The sequence below is a fragment of the Phocoena sinus genome, chromosome 8 (assembly GCF_008692025.1).
Source record: "Phocoena sinus isolate mPhoSin1 chromosome 8, mPhoSin1.pri, whole genome shotgun sequence".
NCBI classification, from domain to species: domain Eukaryota; kingdom Metazoa; phylum Chordata; class Mammalia; order Artiodactyla; family Phocoenidae; genus Phocoena; species Phocoena sinus.
In genome coordinates, this window is record NC_045770.1 from 106,101,446 (window position 1) to 106,118,965 (window position 17,520).

A 17,520-nucleotide genomic window follows, 5' to 3' on the forward strand; every position below is an offset into this window, starting at 1 on the left:
TTTCCTTGCATTTTGAATCTCCCTTCAGCGATTATTCTCCTTTGGCTAGAATATATCCTCTGGGATCGTTTTTACTGGCAGTCTATTTGTGGCAAACATTTACATTTTTACTTGTCTAAAAATCAATTGATCAACCTTTTCTTTCATGGTTTGTACTTTTTGTGTGTTTTTAAGATGGCCCTGTCCTGAGGCTATGAAAATGTTACTCTATATTCTTCTCTGAAAATTTTATAGATTTGCATCTTGCATTGAATCGTTAATCCACCTGGAGCTGATTTTTGTGTGAGGTGTGACGTAGGGCTCTGCGGTGATCATTAGTGTTCTTTCGGGGTCTAACTATTTCGGGCACATGGTGGGACTGCAAGTCCCCACTGAGATGTGTATCAGGTATCTATGCTGTGTAACAAATCACCACCAACATGGCTTGAAGCAGCTTCTGCTTATAAACTCATGGGTCTTTTAAGCAGAAGTACAGGTGGGTTTGGGTGCATTCTCTGCTCACGTTCTCATAAGAGAACGGGTTATGGTTTCACCTGGAGGCTCTGGGGAGGAATCCACTTCCCAGCTCATGTGGTTGCTGATAGAATTCAGTTCTTTGCGGCTGTAGGACTGCATTTTCCCTGTTTTCTTACCGGCCATCAGTCAGGGGCCACTGTCTTTCCCGGCTCCTAGAGGCTGCCCTCAGGTCCTAGCCGTGTGCCCCACTCTTACTCGCCACAACATGGCAGCTCACTTCTTCAAAGCCAACAGGAGCACCTCACTCCTCCCTGCTCCAACAGGCTTGTAGGGCACAACCTACCTATCTGTGGGAGTGACTACCCTGTCACGTTTGTGTTGACCACGAACACGTGACTTGCTTTGGCTAGTGATGTGTGGGGAGTGGGGCATCTCTCCCATCACATGCCACTTCCTGAGAGAAGCTTTAAGAGCCATTTGTGACGTGTCACATGGTCCTCCCTCTGCCTCTGTAACTGGGGAGTACTGACAGCCTTATGTCTTCTTTTCCAATCTTTATGCGTTTAACTTATTTTTTCTTGCCTTACGGTCCCAGTTAGGGCCTTTAGTACAATTGATCAATTTGACCTCATTACATTTAGAACTTATACTCATCAAAACACCATAAAAGTCACGTAAGGACAAACTGAAAACTTAGAGGAGATATTGCAAAATGCATGGAAATGACAAAGAATTTGTATGAAGAAAAGGAATGTTTTAATGTAGGTTTTATTACGACTTAGGTGTGGCAAGGCCAACAGACCAGGAGACGACTGCCATTGGAAAGAGAGTTTGCTGCTCACAGATCCCAAGAGAAGGCCACCATCCCATGGGTGCCACACGAGGAAGCTCCAGTGCTGGTCGGGAGGGGAGAACAGGGGTAAGAATCTTTATTGTGGGTTCCGTGGGAAGGAACAGGTGAAACAGGGGAAGCAGGCTGAGGACTGGCTAGGTGGGATGATTTCAGTGGACTCTGGGGCACAGGGGCTGTCCCCAGTTGCCTGGTACATGCCCTGGGATGATTCGGGCAGGGGATAGTGGCCCTGAGAGTGAGAGACCTGTCAAGAAGGTGGTCAGGTTTTAGGCTCTGCATGGTTGGTCTGTATTTCAGAAGCGTGTTCACGGGTGAGTTATTTGTCTTCCCTGGGAATTAGTAACCCTGGGAGTGGCAGTCCCTCTAGGGTCAGGAAGACCCAAATGTCAAAGCATCAGAATACAGAAACCAAAGGACATGGTTAATACAATGAAGAACGCCTGAAAAATCAATAAGAAAGAGAAACAGCCCAGTAGACAAAAGACTCAACTGTAACTTCATAGGAGAGGAAACACAGTATGAGAAGTAAAAACACAGGTGCAAATTAAAACTACAGTAGGACAAAAAAATACAGTAAGACACCATTTCTCATCCATCAGATGGGCAAACATTAAAAAGCAGCTGCTGGGGGTGGAACCTGGTGCCACCACTTTGGAAAACAAATAGGTATTTTTATCATGAAGTTAAAGATACATGTTCCCTTTAACCAAGTACACGCATTCACAGATATAGTCCCCAAAGGAAACTCTAGCACGTGTCTTTATTTAAACATTTTTCGTTGAATACATAACTTTAGGTAGTCACTTTACTCCAATACCTTGGAGACGTGATTCCACCACATTCTGCTTCCTCACTATTGTTGGGAAGTCAGCTGTGGGTCTCAACCCCACCTTGCCTCTCCAGCAGCTTCTAGGATGTTCTCTTCTGGAATAACCATTCCTGATATTCTGTAATTGATGGTTTGGATTCTTGAAATTATGAGCCAAACTCATGGCCAAAGTTGCTTACATCCATACCATCCCTGTGTTATCATGGGTGAGTGAAAGCCACATTACACACCCTCCACAAAGCCCAACCTCTGTGTTCTGCTTCCTACCCAATAGGGACACCCTCCCGCCAGAACTTCCCATCACTATAGTAACGAAGGCTCTCACCCATGCTTTCCCCTCCCTCCTCCTGCCTCCTCATGTGGCCCTGCCTGGTGTGATATGCCCTCCTCTCCCTCTTTTTGGGAACTATAAATCATAAATTCTTCTATGAGGCAGTAGTCTCTGTGTTTGCCATCTTTTTTAAAAATTAATTTTTATTGGAGTATAGTTGCTTTACAACGTTGTGTTAGCTTTTGCTGTACAGCAAAGTGAATTGGCTGTACATATACATATATCCCTTCTTTTTTTGATTTCTTTCCTATTAAGGTCACTACAGAGTACTGAGTAGAGTTCCCTGTGCTATACAGTAGGTTCTCATTAGTTTTCTATTTTATACATATTATCAGTTGTGTATATATGTCAATCCCCATCTCCCAATTCATCCCACCCCCATTTCCCCCTTGGCATCCATACGTTTGTTCTCTACATCTGTGTCTCTATTTCTGCTTTGCAAATAAGATCATCTATCTTAACATACCTGATGAAAACAAAATCCAGGTACACTTGAATTCACTTGTCCTACCTTGGATTCTTCAGGACACCTGGATATGTGGATTGACGTCTTTCATCATCTCTGAACTTTCTCAGCTATTTTCCATTTAGATACAGCCTTTATTCTGTCTTCTCATTCTATGGCCTGCATTTCACCTCCGACTCTCTTCCTCAGTTATCAGGGGGCAGACCAAGCAGAGCAGAGGAGGTCAGTGAGCAGGGAGAGAGGATGTGCAAGAAGCTGGACACACCTCACCTTGGAGGATGTGTGGCCTTAAGTGGAGGTGAGACCCAGCAGCTGTGCTTCCTGACAGAGTTCCAGTCCATCTTCCATGAGCCAGCCCACAGCCCGGGGACACACCTGAGCCGGCCCATGACCAGGGGACACTCCTGAGTCAGCCCACAGCCAGGGGACACGCTGGGCCAGCCCACAGCCAGGGAACGCACCTGAGCTAGCCCATGGCCTGATGATACACCTGAACTAGCCCAAGGCCAGAGAACACACCTGAGCTAGGGGACATGCCTGAGCAGCCTCCTGTCCCTGATAACTGACACTGTCACCCACCGGTGACAATGGAGATGTGGGAGGTGTGTGGACACGAGCCCCTCCGATGGCTGTGAGAACGTGGTGTTTCCGAGGGGACAGGCAATCTTCCCTGAGGCCACACACTGGGTGCCAATGGCGCACTACCTACCCTGTGGCTCAATCCAACTTCGAGAGCCCCTGATTGTCCCCAAGTCCCCACGCCTGCCGCCCCCAGCACAAGGCCTGTTGCGAGGGACGCACTCTCACATCAGAAAATCATTTTGTGCAGTGAACCTCCCTGATCCTTGTCCCCCATCATTCCCCCCCCCCCCCTTTTTTTTTTTAAATTTAGAAATCAAGAGAGAGAATCTAGGCCAGGTCACGCTTGGGAAACTGCTGAGATTTTTTTTCCTCTTCTACTCAATACATTTCTTTTATCTTAAAAAAAATTAATACCATTAGGTCATTTCCACCCCTCCACCCTGCTCTCCTTTTTTTCTATTTCTGGGAAAAATCTTCATTTTGTGTATTTCTCAAGCATCTTGACATTCCGTCTGAGACTAATGGCCGGATCACTTCCTTCCAGCCCCTCTCAAAATTCCTGCTGGTTTTATCTCTTGCAAATGCCTTAGTGCTGCAAAGCAAATCCCGCCCCCCCCCAACCCTGTCTCTCCACCGCCCTCTCTGTGAAAAAGAAAAGGCCCCCGGCTCTCAGTGAGGTCCTCAGGCAACCCAGATACATCCTCCAGTGCCTTCAAACGTGCCTCATCTGGGCTGCACCAACCTCTGCCTGTTAACTCTTTCAAAGAACACTTGTCGGTGTGTGAAAGCTGTCTAGGTTCATTGATAAAAAAGGTATTGTCCTTTTTTTTTTACCAAAAAAGGTATTGTATATATTCTTTTCCATTATGGTTTATCACAGGATATTGAATATAGTTCCCTGTGCTATACGTTAGGACCTTGTTGTTTATCCATTCCAAATGTAATAGTTTGCGTCTACCAAAAAAAGAATGTCTCTATGTGTATAACTGAGTCACTTTGCTGTACAGCAGAGACTGGTACAACATTGTAAATCAACTACACTTCAAAAAAAAAAAGAAAAAAAGAAAAAAAAGTTATTGTTTTTAGGGCTGTTTTGTATTAACAGGTTGTATCAGGGGATGGTCAGTATTTGCAGAGGGCTGAGTTCCCTTTCACCTACTTGTTGCCTTAAAAGATGAAATGATTGGGTAGAGACCCCCCCTCCCCGCCCCCTTGTCAGAGCATACTTCATTGAAGAGGCCGGCAGGCAAGATGCTACTTCTCCCCAAACCCCAAAGAGTTAAGCCCCGACGGTTAATACTCCTCTCTTTGGCCCCCTCGTCCCTTATTCTAATGTATGAACTCTCATTCAGAAGTGAGCAAGCCGTATGTCCGTCTGGGGCTTGGTGACAGCTTGCCTCCTCTGGGCGACATGGATGGTCTCTGCTGAAATGTTTGTGAAAGTACAATTTGATAAACACTCAGGGCTCACCCAGACGTAAGCATCTATCATGCAGGCATGTCTCTGCAGCCCCAGGATCCAAGAGGGGGGTTCACTTTGTCCCTTCCTGGCCGGGGACTCTGGGCCCGAGGTGAGAAAAACGAAGGAAGGTTATTAAGAATTCTGACAAGGTAGGCTGAATAAATTGTGTTTTCTTTGTGAGCCTTAATCCGGTGTTGTATTGGCTTCTCGGACATGGCTAATTTATTTGGAATTTCATTCTGTTCCTGACAGCGTCCTTGACTAGCTGTTTGATCACCCCAAGCAAAGTTACATACCAGCTTTCAAATGCTGGAAGGGCAGTGGCGTGATTTTTCTCAAGTGCGTTCTCCTGGGCCTGGCTTTATGTTTGCAGGGGGATGTTTCAGACGGCGGGGGCCGTCCCTTGTTAGGGAGAAAACCCGGCCCGCGCAGGGGTCTCCCTCAATGAGGAAGCTTTTCCACTTTTCCCCACTCGTCCCACTGTTTGGCATTCTAAGCTGCTTTTGTGGCACAGGAAGAAAGAAAATTAATTTTCTCCCCGTCTGCAAGTAGGGAGCATTTCAGTGGAGAGCCGGTTTGCAATGCATGTTCTGTTGATTTCAGCTGCCCACGCCGGCTGGGTTTTGCGATGCAGTATTCTCAGGGGAAGAAGTAAATCGACCACAAACCTCCTTAGGGTGTTAACTCCAGGGTCTCCATCCAGCCTAGGGACCTCCGGCATCTTTCGCTCCATCTTGGCGGAAATAGGAGCTGACATTCACTCTCTAACTCACACGTGTATGCGATGTTTGCTTTTTTATTTTTATGTTTTTGGTAATAACAAGTGTGTCTTGCTTTTGCCAAAAGAAAAAATGAATAATGATTTTCAACAAGACTCCAGCGCTTTGGAGGATCTCACTCTCGGCCCCGTTTGACAATTTCGGCAGAATCCAGTCTAATAAAACCTGGGCTTCCTTTAATTTCCCTTCTTGACACCAGCCTGTGAAGACGTTCCTACTGAGGGCCTTCTAGGGGCAGGAACTGTGCTCAGCCCTGGGGGATGCGGTGGGAGCTCACATTCTAGAAACGCATACAAGAGTTCAGAGCACGTTAGGCCTGTGAGGAAAGTAACAAACAAAACTAACCAACCCAACACCAGGGTGAGATGCGGGTGGTGCCTGGGTGTGAGGACTCAGCTTCTCTCATGGGGCCCTGCCTTTGAGTCGGGGAAGTCCACTGGGTCTTTGGGACGTTTGAGCAGTGCTTTTATCACCTGCAGAGTACTCTGATCCCCGGCCTTGCTTGCAGAACATGGGAGAGGGGCTATGGTCCCCTTATACGGAGGAGGAAGCTGAGGCCCAGGGCGCTGCCGGGACACCTTGATGGCGACACAGCTTGTTTAGCGCAAGCAACTTGAGTGGCGCACTTGGGGCTCATTTCAGGGCCGTGAACTCCAGGGACAGCAGGTCCTGGGTGGGGACACAGCTCTGCCCCTCCACTCCCAGCCCTCCTGCACAGACCTCACCTGGGGGCCGGGGTCATCTGCCAGGTATTGTTAAAGGAGCGATGAGGGAGGATTTGCCAGTTCCTGCTTCAATGCTTGGACATTGGGTGCAGGAAGATTCCCTGGCCATTGGCAGTCCTGAAAATCCCCCACTCCGTCCTCGGCGACCCAGGTAGAAGTGTCTACCTGCTGGGCTCGGGAGTTGTGGCAAACTCCAGCTCCCAGGGATGGGACGCTCATCTTGCCACGGCATTCCTGGGCAGGTGATTTAAGAGGAGATGCGCCCTGGGGAAGTGGGAGGGAGGAGGTGGGAGGCATGGGGATGGTGGGAGGAGGGAGGGAAGAAGCCAAGGAGAGCCGTGACTTTGGGTACCGTCCCAAGCTCACTGTGATCTCGAGGGGGAATTCTGGGGGCTGTGTGACCTTGGAGTTTGTCCTGACGCCCAGCACGGGAGTTGGGCTTTCATCCCCCCATGGTCAGTCCCTGGTGAAGGGTGGCCTGGGGGGATGTAAACCCCTGGGTGCTGGGGCAACTCCTATAACCAAGAATGTCCCTGGAGAAGAGTCGGGAGCAAAAGGAGATGGGAGCCAGAGACAGAGTGCACGGAGACAGGGGAAAGTGTCCCAGGGACGGGGTGTAGCTCACCGTCACTCTTAATCGTGGGGTGACTTGGCTGCTTCCCTGTGAGTGGGGACCCCAGCACCCACTCCACGGGAGGCTGTGGGCGCTGCACATTTATTATCAGCTTACTACTTTCCCCTTGTGGGTGACGGCCACCTTGTCCCTCCAGCGTCCTCTGCACCTGCGTCAGGTAGACCTTTCCCAAGAGAAGGCGGCCCTGGGTCAGCTGTACACTGTCCAGGGGGAGGGGGGCTATGCGCTTCCTCTGCCGAAGGGAGCGCTGACCTTGGCCTCCCCAGTTCCAGGGGCCTGGGGACGTCTGAGCAGGAAGGGGGAGGCGTCCGTGACCTTGGAGAGTCTGTGTGCGTGGACGCCACATGACCGGGGCAATGTTGATTTTGTGTGTCGATTGTGTGCTCGCAAACAGAGACGTTTATCCAAGGCCACCTTGTCCCCGCTGCTGGGTCAGGGGCTGCGGGGTGGGAGGCTGAGAGCAGGAAGACGGGCCCTGCCCGGCATGCACCCCTGCCTGCGGCCACCCCAGGGCGCCCACTGGGAGACGCTGACCTTCCAGGTAAGAGAAACTCGAGGAAAGGCTTCTTCTCCCTCCCCACTCTTGGCCGCTCTCCCCTGGGACCTTCACTCCCCATGCAGGTGGGTTCTCAGTGGCTGGGTGGGTGGGCACTTGTGAACGCTCCTGGGGACTTTCTGCAACATTCTGGAAGCCTTTTCCAGTTGCCACGTCCTGGATCTGTTTGATTACTGACTCCATGTCGGGCTGCTACGATCTGAATTCCCACGTGTGTTTGAAGTGGTCTTTAATCCTCCGTCAGGGCCAATAAGCCCAGAGCTGAACGTTACCTGAGAGTCTATTGCGCAGACGCGCCGGACGCCTGGCCAGGCCACCGGCTGGCGGCTCTCTCTGTGGATGGAGGTGGAAAGGGCTGTTAGCCCCCCCAGAGGGCACAGTATGGCACTGGGCACTTTCGAGACAGCCTTTGCTGGTTGGGGTGATACCTGAGCTCCAGGGGTGAGGGCTGGGGGGAGGGTGCGGGTCGGGGTCTCACCTTGGGTCTGGCTCACAGGGAGCGTCCACACACGTTTACTGGATCGTTGTTAGAAGACTGCAAGCGAATGCCGTCTTCCCACTGTCCATCTTACGCTGGGCTCCCTGTCAAAGGCTTTGCATTCACTCCTTAGCTAGAACCTTCTGGAAAGGCTGGGTGGGAACACATTCTCATTTTGTAGATGAGGGAGAAATTCAGGAACTGGCTTCAGGTGGCCCGCATCCCTGGAGGCCGCTCAGCTTTCCCCCTGGCTTGGGTACCTGGGGGTACCTGGGGGTGGACCATTTCCCGGTGAGAACTCGGCTGGCCTCCTGCAGCACCCAGGGGCCTGACCTCCGGTTTGCACCCCTTTGCGCTGCAGTACTGGGGAACTGGGGCTGGAGGAGGGGCTGTCTCTTCACCCAAGGGAAACTTGGCTGGGAAAGGACAGAGATGAACTTGGGGGTGGGCAGCGCCTGCAGAAGGGTGTGTGTCCTGGTGTGTGTACACACGTGTGCGCACGGGGCACGAACACGTGCATGTTACATGTGCAGGCGTGTGTGTACACGTGTTCTGGTGTGTGTGTGGGTGTGTGTGGCAGGCAGATGCTGTTATTTCAGCAGTGTGGTGGGGACATTTCTGAGGGCGTCCTCTCGGGGGACAGGAAGGCAGCCAGTGATTCCACGCCCAGGCACCTTGCTGGTCCCGTGTGGACACTGTCCCTTAGTTTGCGTCATGGCCCTTCAAAGCAGAATTGTCACTTGCCTCCCTTTCTGATGAGATTTGTGGCCCCAAAGGTGAGCCGGTCACTCCGAGGGTCCACGGTGGGCCCCGGCTTGAGACCATGAGGGGTGTGAGGGGAGGCCCGCAGGACTGACCCGTCCAGCCTGGGCTGTGGGTGTCCTCCAAGGTCTCTTGGTGGGCTGGTGGGGGCGGTGCTGCCCTTCCTGGGTGATTAAGCAGGTTCCCCTCCTGGGCCGCCGGCTCTGCCCCCGCCCCCAGCCCCTCACTGCCCACCCCCGCGGGTAGTGTGGGTCTTTGAGATGCTGGCGGCCCGTGTGCTAATTGAGCCGCGCCTGGGGTCGCCTCTGGGCTCTGAGCGACTGATCTCACCTTCTCTCCCCTCTCCTTCCCTTTCATCCGCCCAGCTCCCGCCTGCCCTCCTGCCGGGCTCCCCGGCCCCTCCCGACGGGCCTGCTGCTGCTGCAGGGCCCGCAGCCGCTGGACAGCGCCGGCCTCCAGAAGTGATAGCTAATTGGGCAGAGAAAGGGCCCGATTGTCTGGCGGGCCGGAAGAGCGGGCGTGGGCGGCTGAAAGCACCCGGAGAAGGTGGCCAGCTTCGCCCAGCAGCTGCCGCCGGAGACGTTTGGAGATTACGTCAGCGCTGGGCGGGGGGGCCTCCCGCCTGGGCCCTGACAATGCGGCCCTTGTCGGCCCCGAGAGCCGCCCGCTCGGGATGAATGGCGCGGGGCCTCTTCTCCAAGGAGGCTTCTCGCCGTCCCCGATCTGTCCTCTCCCGCCAGGGAGGCCCCTGGCTTGGGGCTCAGAGCGAACGGGCTCGGTCAGAGTGGGAGACCCCCGGCTGGACTGAGCTCGCGGCCCAGGCTCCTTGGCCGCACGGCTGGTACTTGGCAGACCTGGACCTGGAAGCCGGTGCTCGGCCGGTGCACACGCTGACCACGCAGTGGGGGACTGCGCTCTGGGGCGCGCCTGCCCTCGGCATGGCCTCCTGGTCCGGGGGGAGCGCGGGCCCCGACCCGCTCATGTTCGTGTTGGCCGTCATCCTGCTGGCGCGCTTCATTCTCTGGGCCTGCCTTGGGACCTACATCGATTATAGGCTGGCCCGGCGGCGGCCCCGCAAACCCAAGGAGGACTAGGGCCTCTGCCGGCCAGGGACCTCAAGCTCCAGGCGCCCAAGGGCCGTCCCTCCAGGAGGGCGCTGTCCCAGAGACGGCCTGTCCTGGGGCTGAGGGGGCGCACAGGGAGGGGCAGCAGAGCAGGTGAAACACTCCCTGCCTCCCGCCCACGGGGCAGAGATGGACCGGCCCCACCTGGACTGACCAGGGCTGTCCTGGTCACGCCCCCCCGTTTGGGGATGGAGGGGGGGCCCCTGCCCGTCTCTCCACCAGGCTTGGTGTCCTGTGTTGAAGTGAGTGATCCTGGGAGTGGGTCTTGCTTTAATACTTTCCCTGCTTCCAACGCTTTATAATGTGTTTGCAGGAAGAGGCGGGTGTGAGCCAGAGGGGCTGGTGGAGGGGTTGCAAGGACTGATATGACCACATCAAAGCCAGCCCTGCCACCGAAAGCCACCCTCTGACTCAGTCTCCTGCAGGGATAAGTAGGCTCAGACAGTGCCCTGGTTTCCCCAGAGCAGACCACTCGGAGGGTCTCAGGACAGACATGAGACCCTGAGTTCAAGTCCAGCTCTGGCTGACCGTGGGCAAACTCTCTTTCCCCATCTCTTAAAAGGACGCAATAGTCCCTGCCCCGAGCCCCCACTGAACGTTATCAGGAGGGTGAGGTAAGGCGTGGGGTGAGCCATCCCCCCACCAATATGCAAACTACAGGACGTGTGGAGGACTTTAATGGAGAGGTCACAGGACCCAGGGCCCTCTGTTCCTTTGTGCTTTTAAGTGTGTGGCTGAGACACCCCTGAGAAGACGGACAGGCAGGGAGGCTTGACGGCTGCCCAGGAATCCGGCACCCCCTGTGCTCCCTCCTGTCACACCAGCCAGTTCACACCTGACTTAAGGGGCAGCACATGGTGGCGTGGTGCTTCTTGACCTGGCAGCAGATCTGAATCACCTGGGAGATTTTGGAAACACCAGTGGCCAAGTCCCCCGGCCCGAGAAGCATCAGCTGATTCGAGACGTTCCTGGGAGGCCGGAGCCTGGTGACGCCATGAATTCCAAAAGGACTTGGGTCAGCCTGGAGTCTTAGGTGGCCGTTAGGGGGCTGGAGTTGGTGAGCGGACACTTGGGGCCGCCCTTAGCCGGGAGCCGTCCGCCTTGCAGCATCCTGGCAGAAGGGACCACGGGCGTGATTCGTTGAGGCCTGGTGCATGGCTGTCCTCTGGGCAGTTGTGATAGCCAGTGGCCAGGCAGCACTCGTGTCCCCCTGTGTAAGGACAACTGGCCACGGGGTCCTAAGGGCTCTTGATTGCCGGGTTCAGGGAGGGGGTGTTCTCGTTCTCTTTAGGGAAAATGTCATCCGATTTTCTTTAAAATGACCGCGTATGATTTTGCTGATCTCTCTAAGGAAGAGGAATCGCATTTGCTGTCATGAGCATGTACTAGTGGAGGGAGGTTTGCCCGGTATTGCCAGGTTTTAAAACTAAAAGTCCCACGACCTGAGAAACCCCTCTGTCCTGTGCAAAGCAGCCCCTTGGATGGAGGGAGAAGTCAGAGGTTCACATGACACACGCAGGTCTGGCCCACTGCCGAGTGTGTGTGACCTGCGTGTCCACATGGGCATGTAGATTTGAGGTTCACCACTTGGTCCACGAGCTAGAATCTGGGGGCTCTTGCTAGAACTGGGGAGGGGACACACTCTCCTGTTGGGGTTGTCCAGCAGAGGGGATGGAAGTGGCCAGCCTGGAACCATGGGAGAAGACGGGATTCTGCCAACGTTATTTGAACCCCTTTCCAGTTACATTGACCGATAGATTTTTTTTTTCCTTTTCCTTAAGCCAGTTTACATTGGTTTCTGTCACTTGCAACTGATGAAATTACTAGTCAGAATTTTGTCAGAATTACTCATCAGAGTACAAGCCCTCTGCATCCACACATCAACCGTCTAGAGCCTCCTGACACATGACCACTCGAAACACTGCGGCTGAGTCAAGAGAGGCTGTGTCCCGGTCCCACATAGGCAGAGGTTGTATTCAGCTGCAAGTAACAGATATGTAGACAAACAGTGACTTACACAAGAGACTTTTTTTTTTCTTTTTTGCATTTTTCTTTTACATGTAGCAAGAAGTCTGGCATTTGACATCCCCAGGTTGTGGTATGGCAGTTCCGTATCATCAAGGACCCAGATCCTGCCATATTTCTGCTCTGCCATCCTTAGCATGAAGGTTTGGTCTTCATGGTTACAAGAAGGCTGCAGCTACTCCAGGCATCTTGAGTGAATTCCAGGCAGGAAGAGAAAGAAAAGGGTGATAGAGAGGGACAGATATCTATATCAGGGAGGCAAAGCTTCCCAGAAATCCTTAAATTTATATGCCATAAACTAGAATTATGTCACATGGCATCCCTAGATGCTGAGACGTGGTTCCTTGGCCATTCTTTGTCATTGCAGTCTTTATCCAGGACACCATCTTGGGTATCTGTGTGTCTTTAGTAGCATCCTTATGTGCCAGTTTTGTCTGCCATTGAGAGATATCAGCTGTGTTCACCTGTCCTTGGCAGCTCCACCCTGGAGTCAGAGGGTGGAACTTCTCATGGTTCCTTGGGGTTCCTAAGAATTTGTTCCAGTAAGACAGTCTAAGGATGAGAGAGACTTATTCCTTCTTAGAGAGACATGGAGATGCTTCTTTACTCACACCTGGTAGCAACAGACAAAGACTGTAGTACATGGAAGGTAGGCTGTGACTAGCTGATGGCTAAGTGAATGACAGTGACGAGTGGCAGATGGATGAATGGAGGGGTAGTGCGAGTCATTTACTCAGTGAGCCTCACTGGGCGCTCACAACCTCACAACGTGGGAGGCATCATGGATACAATGTTGAAAGTGAAGTGCCTGCTCTTCAGGTAGCTTGCAGTCTGGGAGGCAAGAAATGGGCAGCTAGACTAGAGCATTAGACCGGCACAAGGCACACGAGGCTATCAACCACTAAGACTGTGGCCAGTGTAAATTAAGTTGTCCTGTAAGTGTAAAACACACACCAGATTTAGAAGGCTTGGCACAGAAAATAATGTAAAATCTAATTAATAACGGTTTTCTACTGATTATACATTGAAATGATAATATCTTGGACACCTTGGGTTAAATAAAATATTACAATTAATCTCACCTGTTTCTCTTAATGCATTTTAGTGTGGCTACTAGAAACTTTAAAATTACATATGTAGCTCACATTTCTTTTTTTTTTTAATATTGCACAGACCTTCACAGTGTAGTGAAAATGCTATGGTGTGTGAGTGGATTGTGTGTTATAGGAACACAGAAGGGAGCTTCCCGGAGGAGGGATCTTAAGTGATAATATAACTACGGCATACGAGAACCTATGAGATGCAGCTAAAGCAATTCTTGGAGGAAAAGTTATGGCCTTAAATGCCTTTATTAATAAACGTGAATAAAAATCGATGGCTGAAGCATACGCTGCTATAAATTTAAAAAAGAACGATGGAGCAAAGCTGAGAACAACAGAGGCAGAAGTGAAGGTAAGAGAGGAAGTTAATGTATTAACACGGATAGAATCAACTAATGTATCCAAACCCTGGATTTCGGCAGAAGTAAAGGTAAGAGAGGAAGTTAATGTATCAACACGGATAGAATCAACTAATGTATCCAAATCCTGGATTTCGGCGGAAGTAAAGGTAAGAGAGGAAGTTAATGTATCAACACGGATAGAATCAACTAATGTATCCAAACCCTGGATTTCGGCAGAAGTAAAGGTAAGAGAGGAAGTTAATGTATCAACATGGATAGAATCAACGAATGTATCCAAACCCTGGATTTCGGCAGAAGTAGAGGTAAGAGAGGAAGTTAATGTATCAACATGGATAGAATCAACAAATGTATCCAAACCCTGGATTTCGGCAGAAGTAAAGGTAAGAGAGGAAGTTAATGTATCAACACGGATAGAATCAACTAATGTATCCAAACCCTAGATTTCGGCAGAAATAAAGGTAAGAGAGGAAATTAATGTATCAACACGATAGAATCAACTAATGTATCCAAATCCTGGATTTCTTTCTTTCTTTTTTTTTTAAACATTTCTTCTGCATTCCTTTCCCTTTTCTTCTTCTCCTCCTCCTCTCTTCTTCTTCTTCCTCGTTGTGTTAAAATACACGATATAAAATTTACCATCTTAGCCTTTTTTTTTTTTTGCAGTACATGGGCCTCTCACTGTTGTGGCCTCTCCCCTTGTGGAGCACAGGCTCCGGACGCGCAGGCTCAGCGGCCATGGCTCACGGGCCCAGCCGCTCCGCGGCATGTGGGATCCTCCCAGACCGGGGCACGAACCCGCAGCCCCTGCATCGGCAGGCGGACTCTCAACCACTGCGCCACCAGGGAAGCCCCCATCTTAGCCATTTTTAAGTGGTGTTTTTGAGGGGAAGACACCCAACAATAAAAGAGACATTATTAACGAACCCAATCAAGAAAAAAGGAGAAGAAAACACACACAAAATTAAAAAGCCTATGGGGAAACAACTACAGAGACATGGAAAACTCAATTCCCAGGAAACAGGTTCTGGTGTATTTGAAGGGTTTTGAGAATTTGAAAACACAGGGAACACAATTTATAAAAAATGACCCCACAAGAGATGTAATATCTACACAAATGGATTACCCTTGGAGAAACAAGTAGTTGTCCAAGTCTACCCTCCTTAAAAAAAAAAAAAGCATAGAGGTCCAGAATGTCTCAGAGGAAGACCCCTTATCACTCCAAAAAAGAACAGGTGATACAACACTACTTAAACTGCTCCAGTACATAAAAGAAGGACAGTTCCCATTTCTTTTTAATGTAGTAAACATTCATTGATGCCCAAATCCACCAAAGGTAGTACAGAAAGAGAAAACACATACCAGTGTCACTTAAGAATATTGATGAGAAACTGTAAACCATTGAATTAAGATCATATTAAAGGGATAAAACATGGTGACCAAGTGGAGAGTGTCCCAGGAATGCAAGGATGGTTGAACATCAGAAAATCAATGAATGTAATTTACCATATTAACAGCCCCAAAGAGAAAAAAATTTTTGATAACTTCCTCTGATATATTTCCAAAGGTATCTGGATAACATTCACATCCAATCTCAAACTCTGAATAAAACAGAAATAGGTAATATACTGATATGTTTTTAACCTGAAAAAATAGTTCTCTCTTAACAGGAGAAGTAACGTCATGGTTAACAGGGAAATACCAGCAGCTTTTCTGTCAAAACCTGGAGGCAGGAAGGAGATGTTCACGACTGTCAGAATTTGTTCTGGAAGCACAGCCAGCACAATCAGAAAGAGGAAGAAATTAGAGGTATGAACACTGGAAAGGAGAGGGTGCATCATTACTTATAGTGAGATGGCTGACTTTCTTGGGAAAACGAAGGGAAATCAATGAAAACGATTGATAGCAGAATTCAGTAAAGTGGGTGGGTCTGAATCAATATGCCGAAACCACACATACGGCAATTTATCAGGAGATGTGGTGGCATGAAAAATCCCATTTATGACAGCAACGTAAAGAACAAAATATCTAGGAGCAAACTTCATGACAACATGTTAGCCACTGTAGGTGGTCAAGTTATTTCCTTTTTTCTGTTTCTGTTATTTCCTTAGGTGCCCTAGGTGAGATTTATTGTGGACGTGAGGCCCGAGGCTGGCCATCAGGAAGGAAGAGGCCTGGGCCGAGGAAGCTCAGACCTGACCCTCCAGGACAAATCCCACCACGCCCATGTCTCTTGCTTCCTACCTTGATGCCCAGTGACCTTCAGGAGAAGCTGGCACCTTTGCCACGTTGCTGCCCACGCTTGTGGCCTGGGGCTTAGAGAGGCCATGACCACTGTGGCACCTGGGGCCGCACGTGGACCTTCATGGCACAAAATCCGATGGCTCCCTTGGAGTGGCCTCCTGGGCTGTGCACTCTTGAAGCTTAGCCAAGACAGCACAGAACACAGCCACCACCTTTTTGTGGGGGGGGTGGAGAGGTGCTTACATGCAGGGTGGCTAATTGTCTTAGGACTAAGGGATCTGGGGGCTCCAGGGCCCATGGGATTTCAGTGCTAAAACCAGGAGGTCTTGGGCAAACTGGGATGGCTGGTCTTCCTGTTTCTAAGACCTTCTGGGTAGTAAAGAATTAACCTACCCAGAGAGAGTTCTGGTCTTTGCCCTCAGCTTCTGGGAAGGGATTTCCAGGTCCTTGGAATGTTCTGCCTGGTAAGAGTGTCTTTGTTTACCTGGGACCTGGAGCCACATTAGACAGTCTAAGGATGTGACTTGGGATGGGGGCTCTGGGCCATATGCAGTGTCTGCTCTACTTCCAGAAGGGCTGGGGACTGAAGGCCAGACCTGTGGGTGGTCCAGTGTGTCTGGGGCATGGAGCCCAATGAAAACTCTGCAGACCAAGGCTCAGGGGGCTCCCTGGTTGGCGATACTCCGAGTGTGTTGCTGGGAAGAGCTGGTGCCATCCTTACCTCCATGCGGAAGGATGACCAGAGCTCCATGCATGGAGCTTTCTTGGACTCTGCCTCGTGCATCTCTGCCCGAGGCTGATTTTAATCTGTGCCCTTTTGCTGTAATAAACCATAACTATGAGTATAACAGCAGCTTTCCTTGAGTTTGGAATCTTTCTAACAAATGATGGAAACTGAGAACCGGGGGACCCCGCAAACCTGCAATTGGGGTCAGAAGTGAGGGTGGTCTTGGGGACTCATCCTGGGTTTGGCATCTTCCTTCTCCTCCCTCCTCCTTGAAAGGTGCAGAAGGGCATCCTGTGAAAAGCAAGTTTGCCTCTCACCTCTCCCCGCAGCTATCTGACCCCCTCCCGAAATGCATCCACTGGGCTGGGTTTCTCGCGTCTGGTCTGGAGCTATTCCGAGCGCCTGTGAACAAATACAAATGTCTTCTCCCGCCCATCACCCCTGCTTTTGCCACAACTGGCAACACGTTCCTCATACTCTTCCTATTGTCCTGTGTCAATTTTTGTGAATTTTCTATTTTTTTCTCTAATGACCGTGTATTTGTTAATAAACGAAGAAATGGGTAGGTTACACATCTTGGAAAAGTGAAGCAACGGGTGTGCCAAGGGATGAGGGTCTGGGGGGCGTTTAGGGAGCAGATGTTGCCTTGTGTGTTTAGAGTGGGGTGAGTAGGGAAGGGGCACCTCGGGAGGGGGAAACAGGGCAAAGCGGGTGTGGTCCCTCCGTCTGTGCACCAACGGCACCACTAGAACTGCCCTCCCTACCTCCCTATCAAAAGGCTGCACAGCCGGGGAGCAGGTATTTCTTCTGACCCCAGAGATGGAGGAGACGGGCGGGGGGCGGACACTAGGTTCTTCCCCTGGAGGAGGCGGGTTAGCGAGGAGGACACAGCTAGGCTGGTGCAGCAGCAGGGCAGTTGCCTGCAGCCAGTCTGTGTGTGTGGGAACAGGACAGGGTGCTGAGACCTCAAGAAGCAACTCCTTCATCTCTGCCTCATGCCCCCCAGGTGGGACATGACAGGTGCCACT

At 50.9% G+C, this 17,520-nt stretch overlaps 1 protein-coding gene across 1 annotated transcript; it reads left to right on the forward strand.

Moving 5' to 3' along the window:
* The first annotated feature begins 9,851 nt into the window (after nt 1–9,851).
* SMIM38 (small integral membrane protein 38) lies at nt 9,852–10,007 on the forward strand. The gene has a single exon (XM_032639587.1). The coding sequence runs from the start codon at nt 9,852–9,854 to the stop codon at nt 10,005–10,007; it is 156 nt and encodes a 51-aa protein (XP_032495478.1).
* Nucleotides 10,008–17,520: the final 7,513 nt, after the last annotated feature.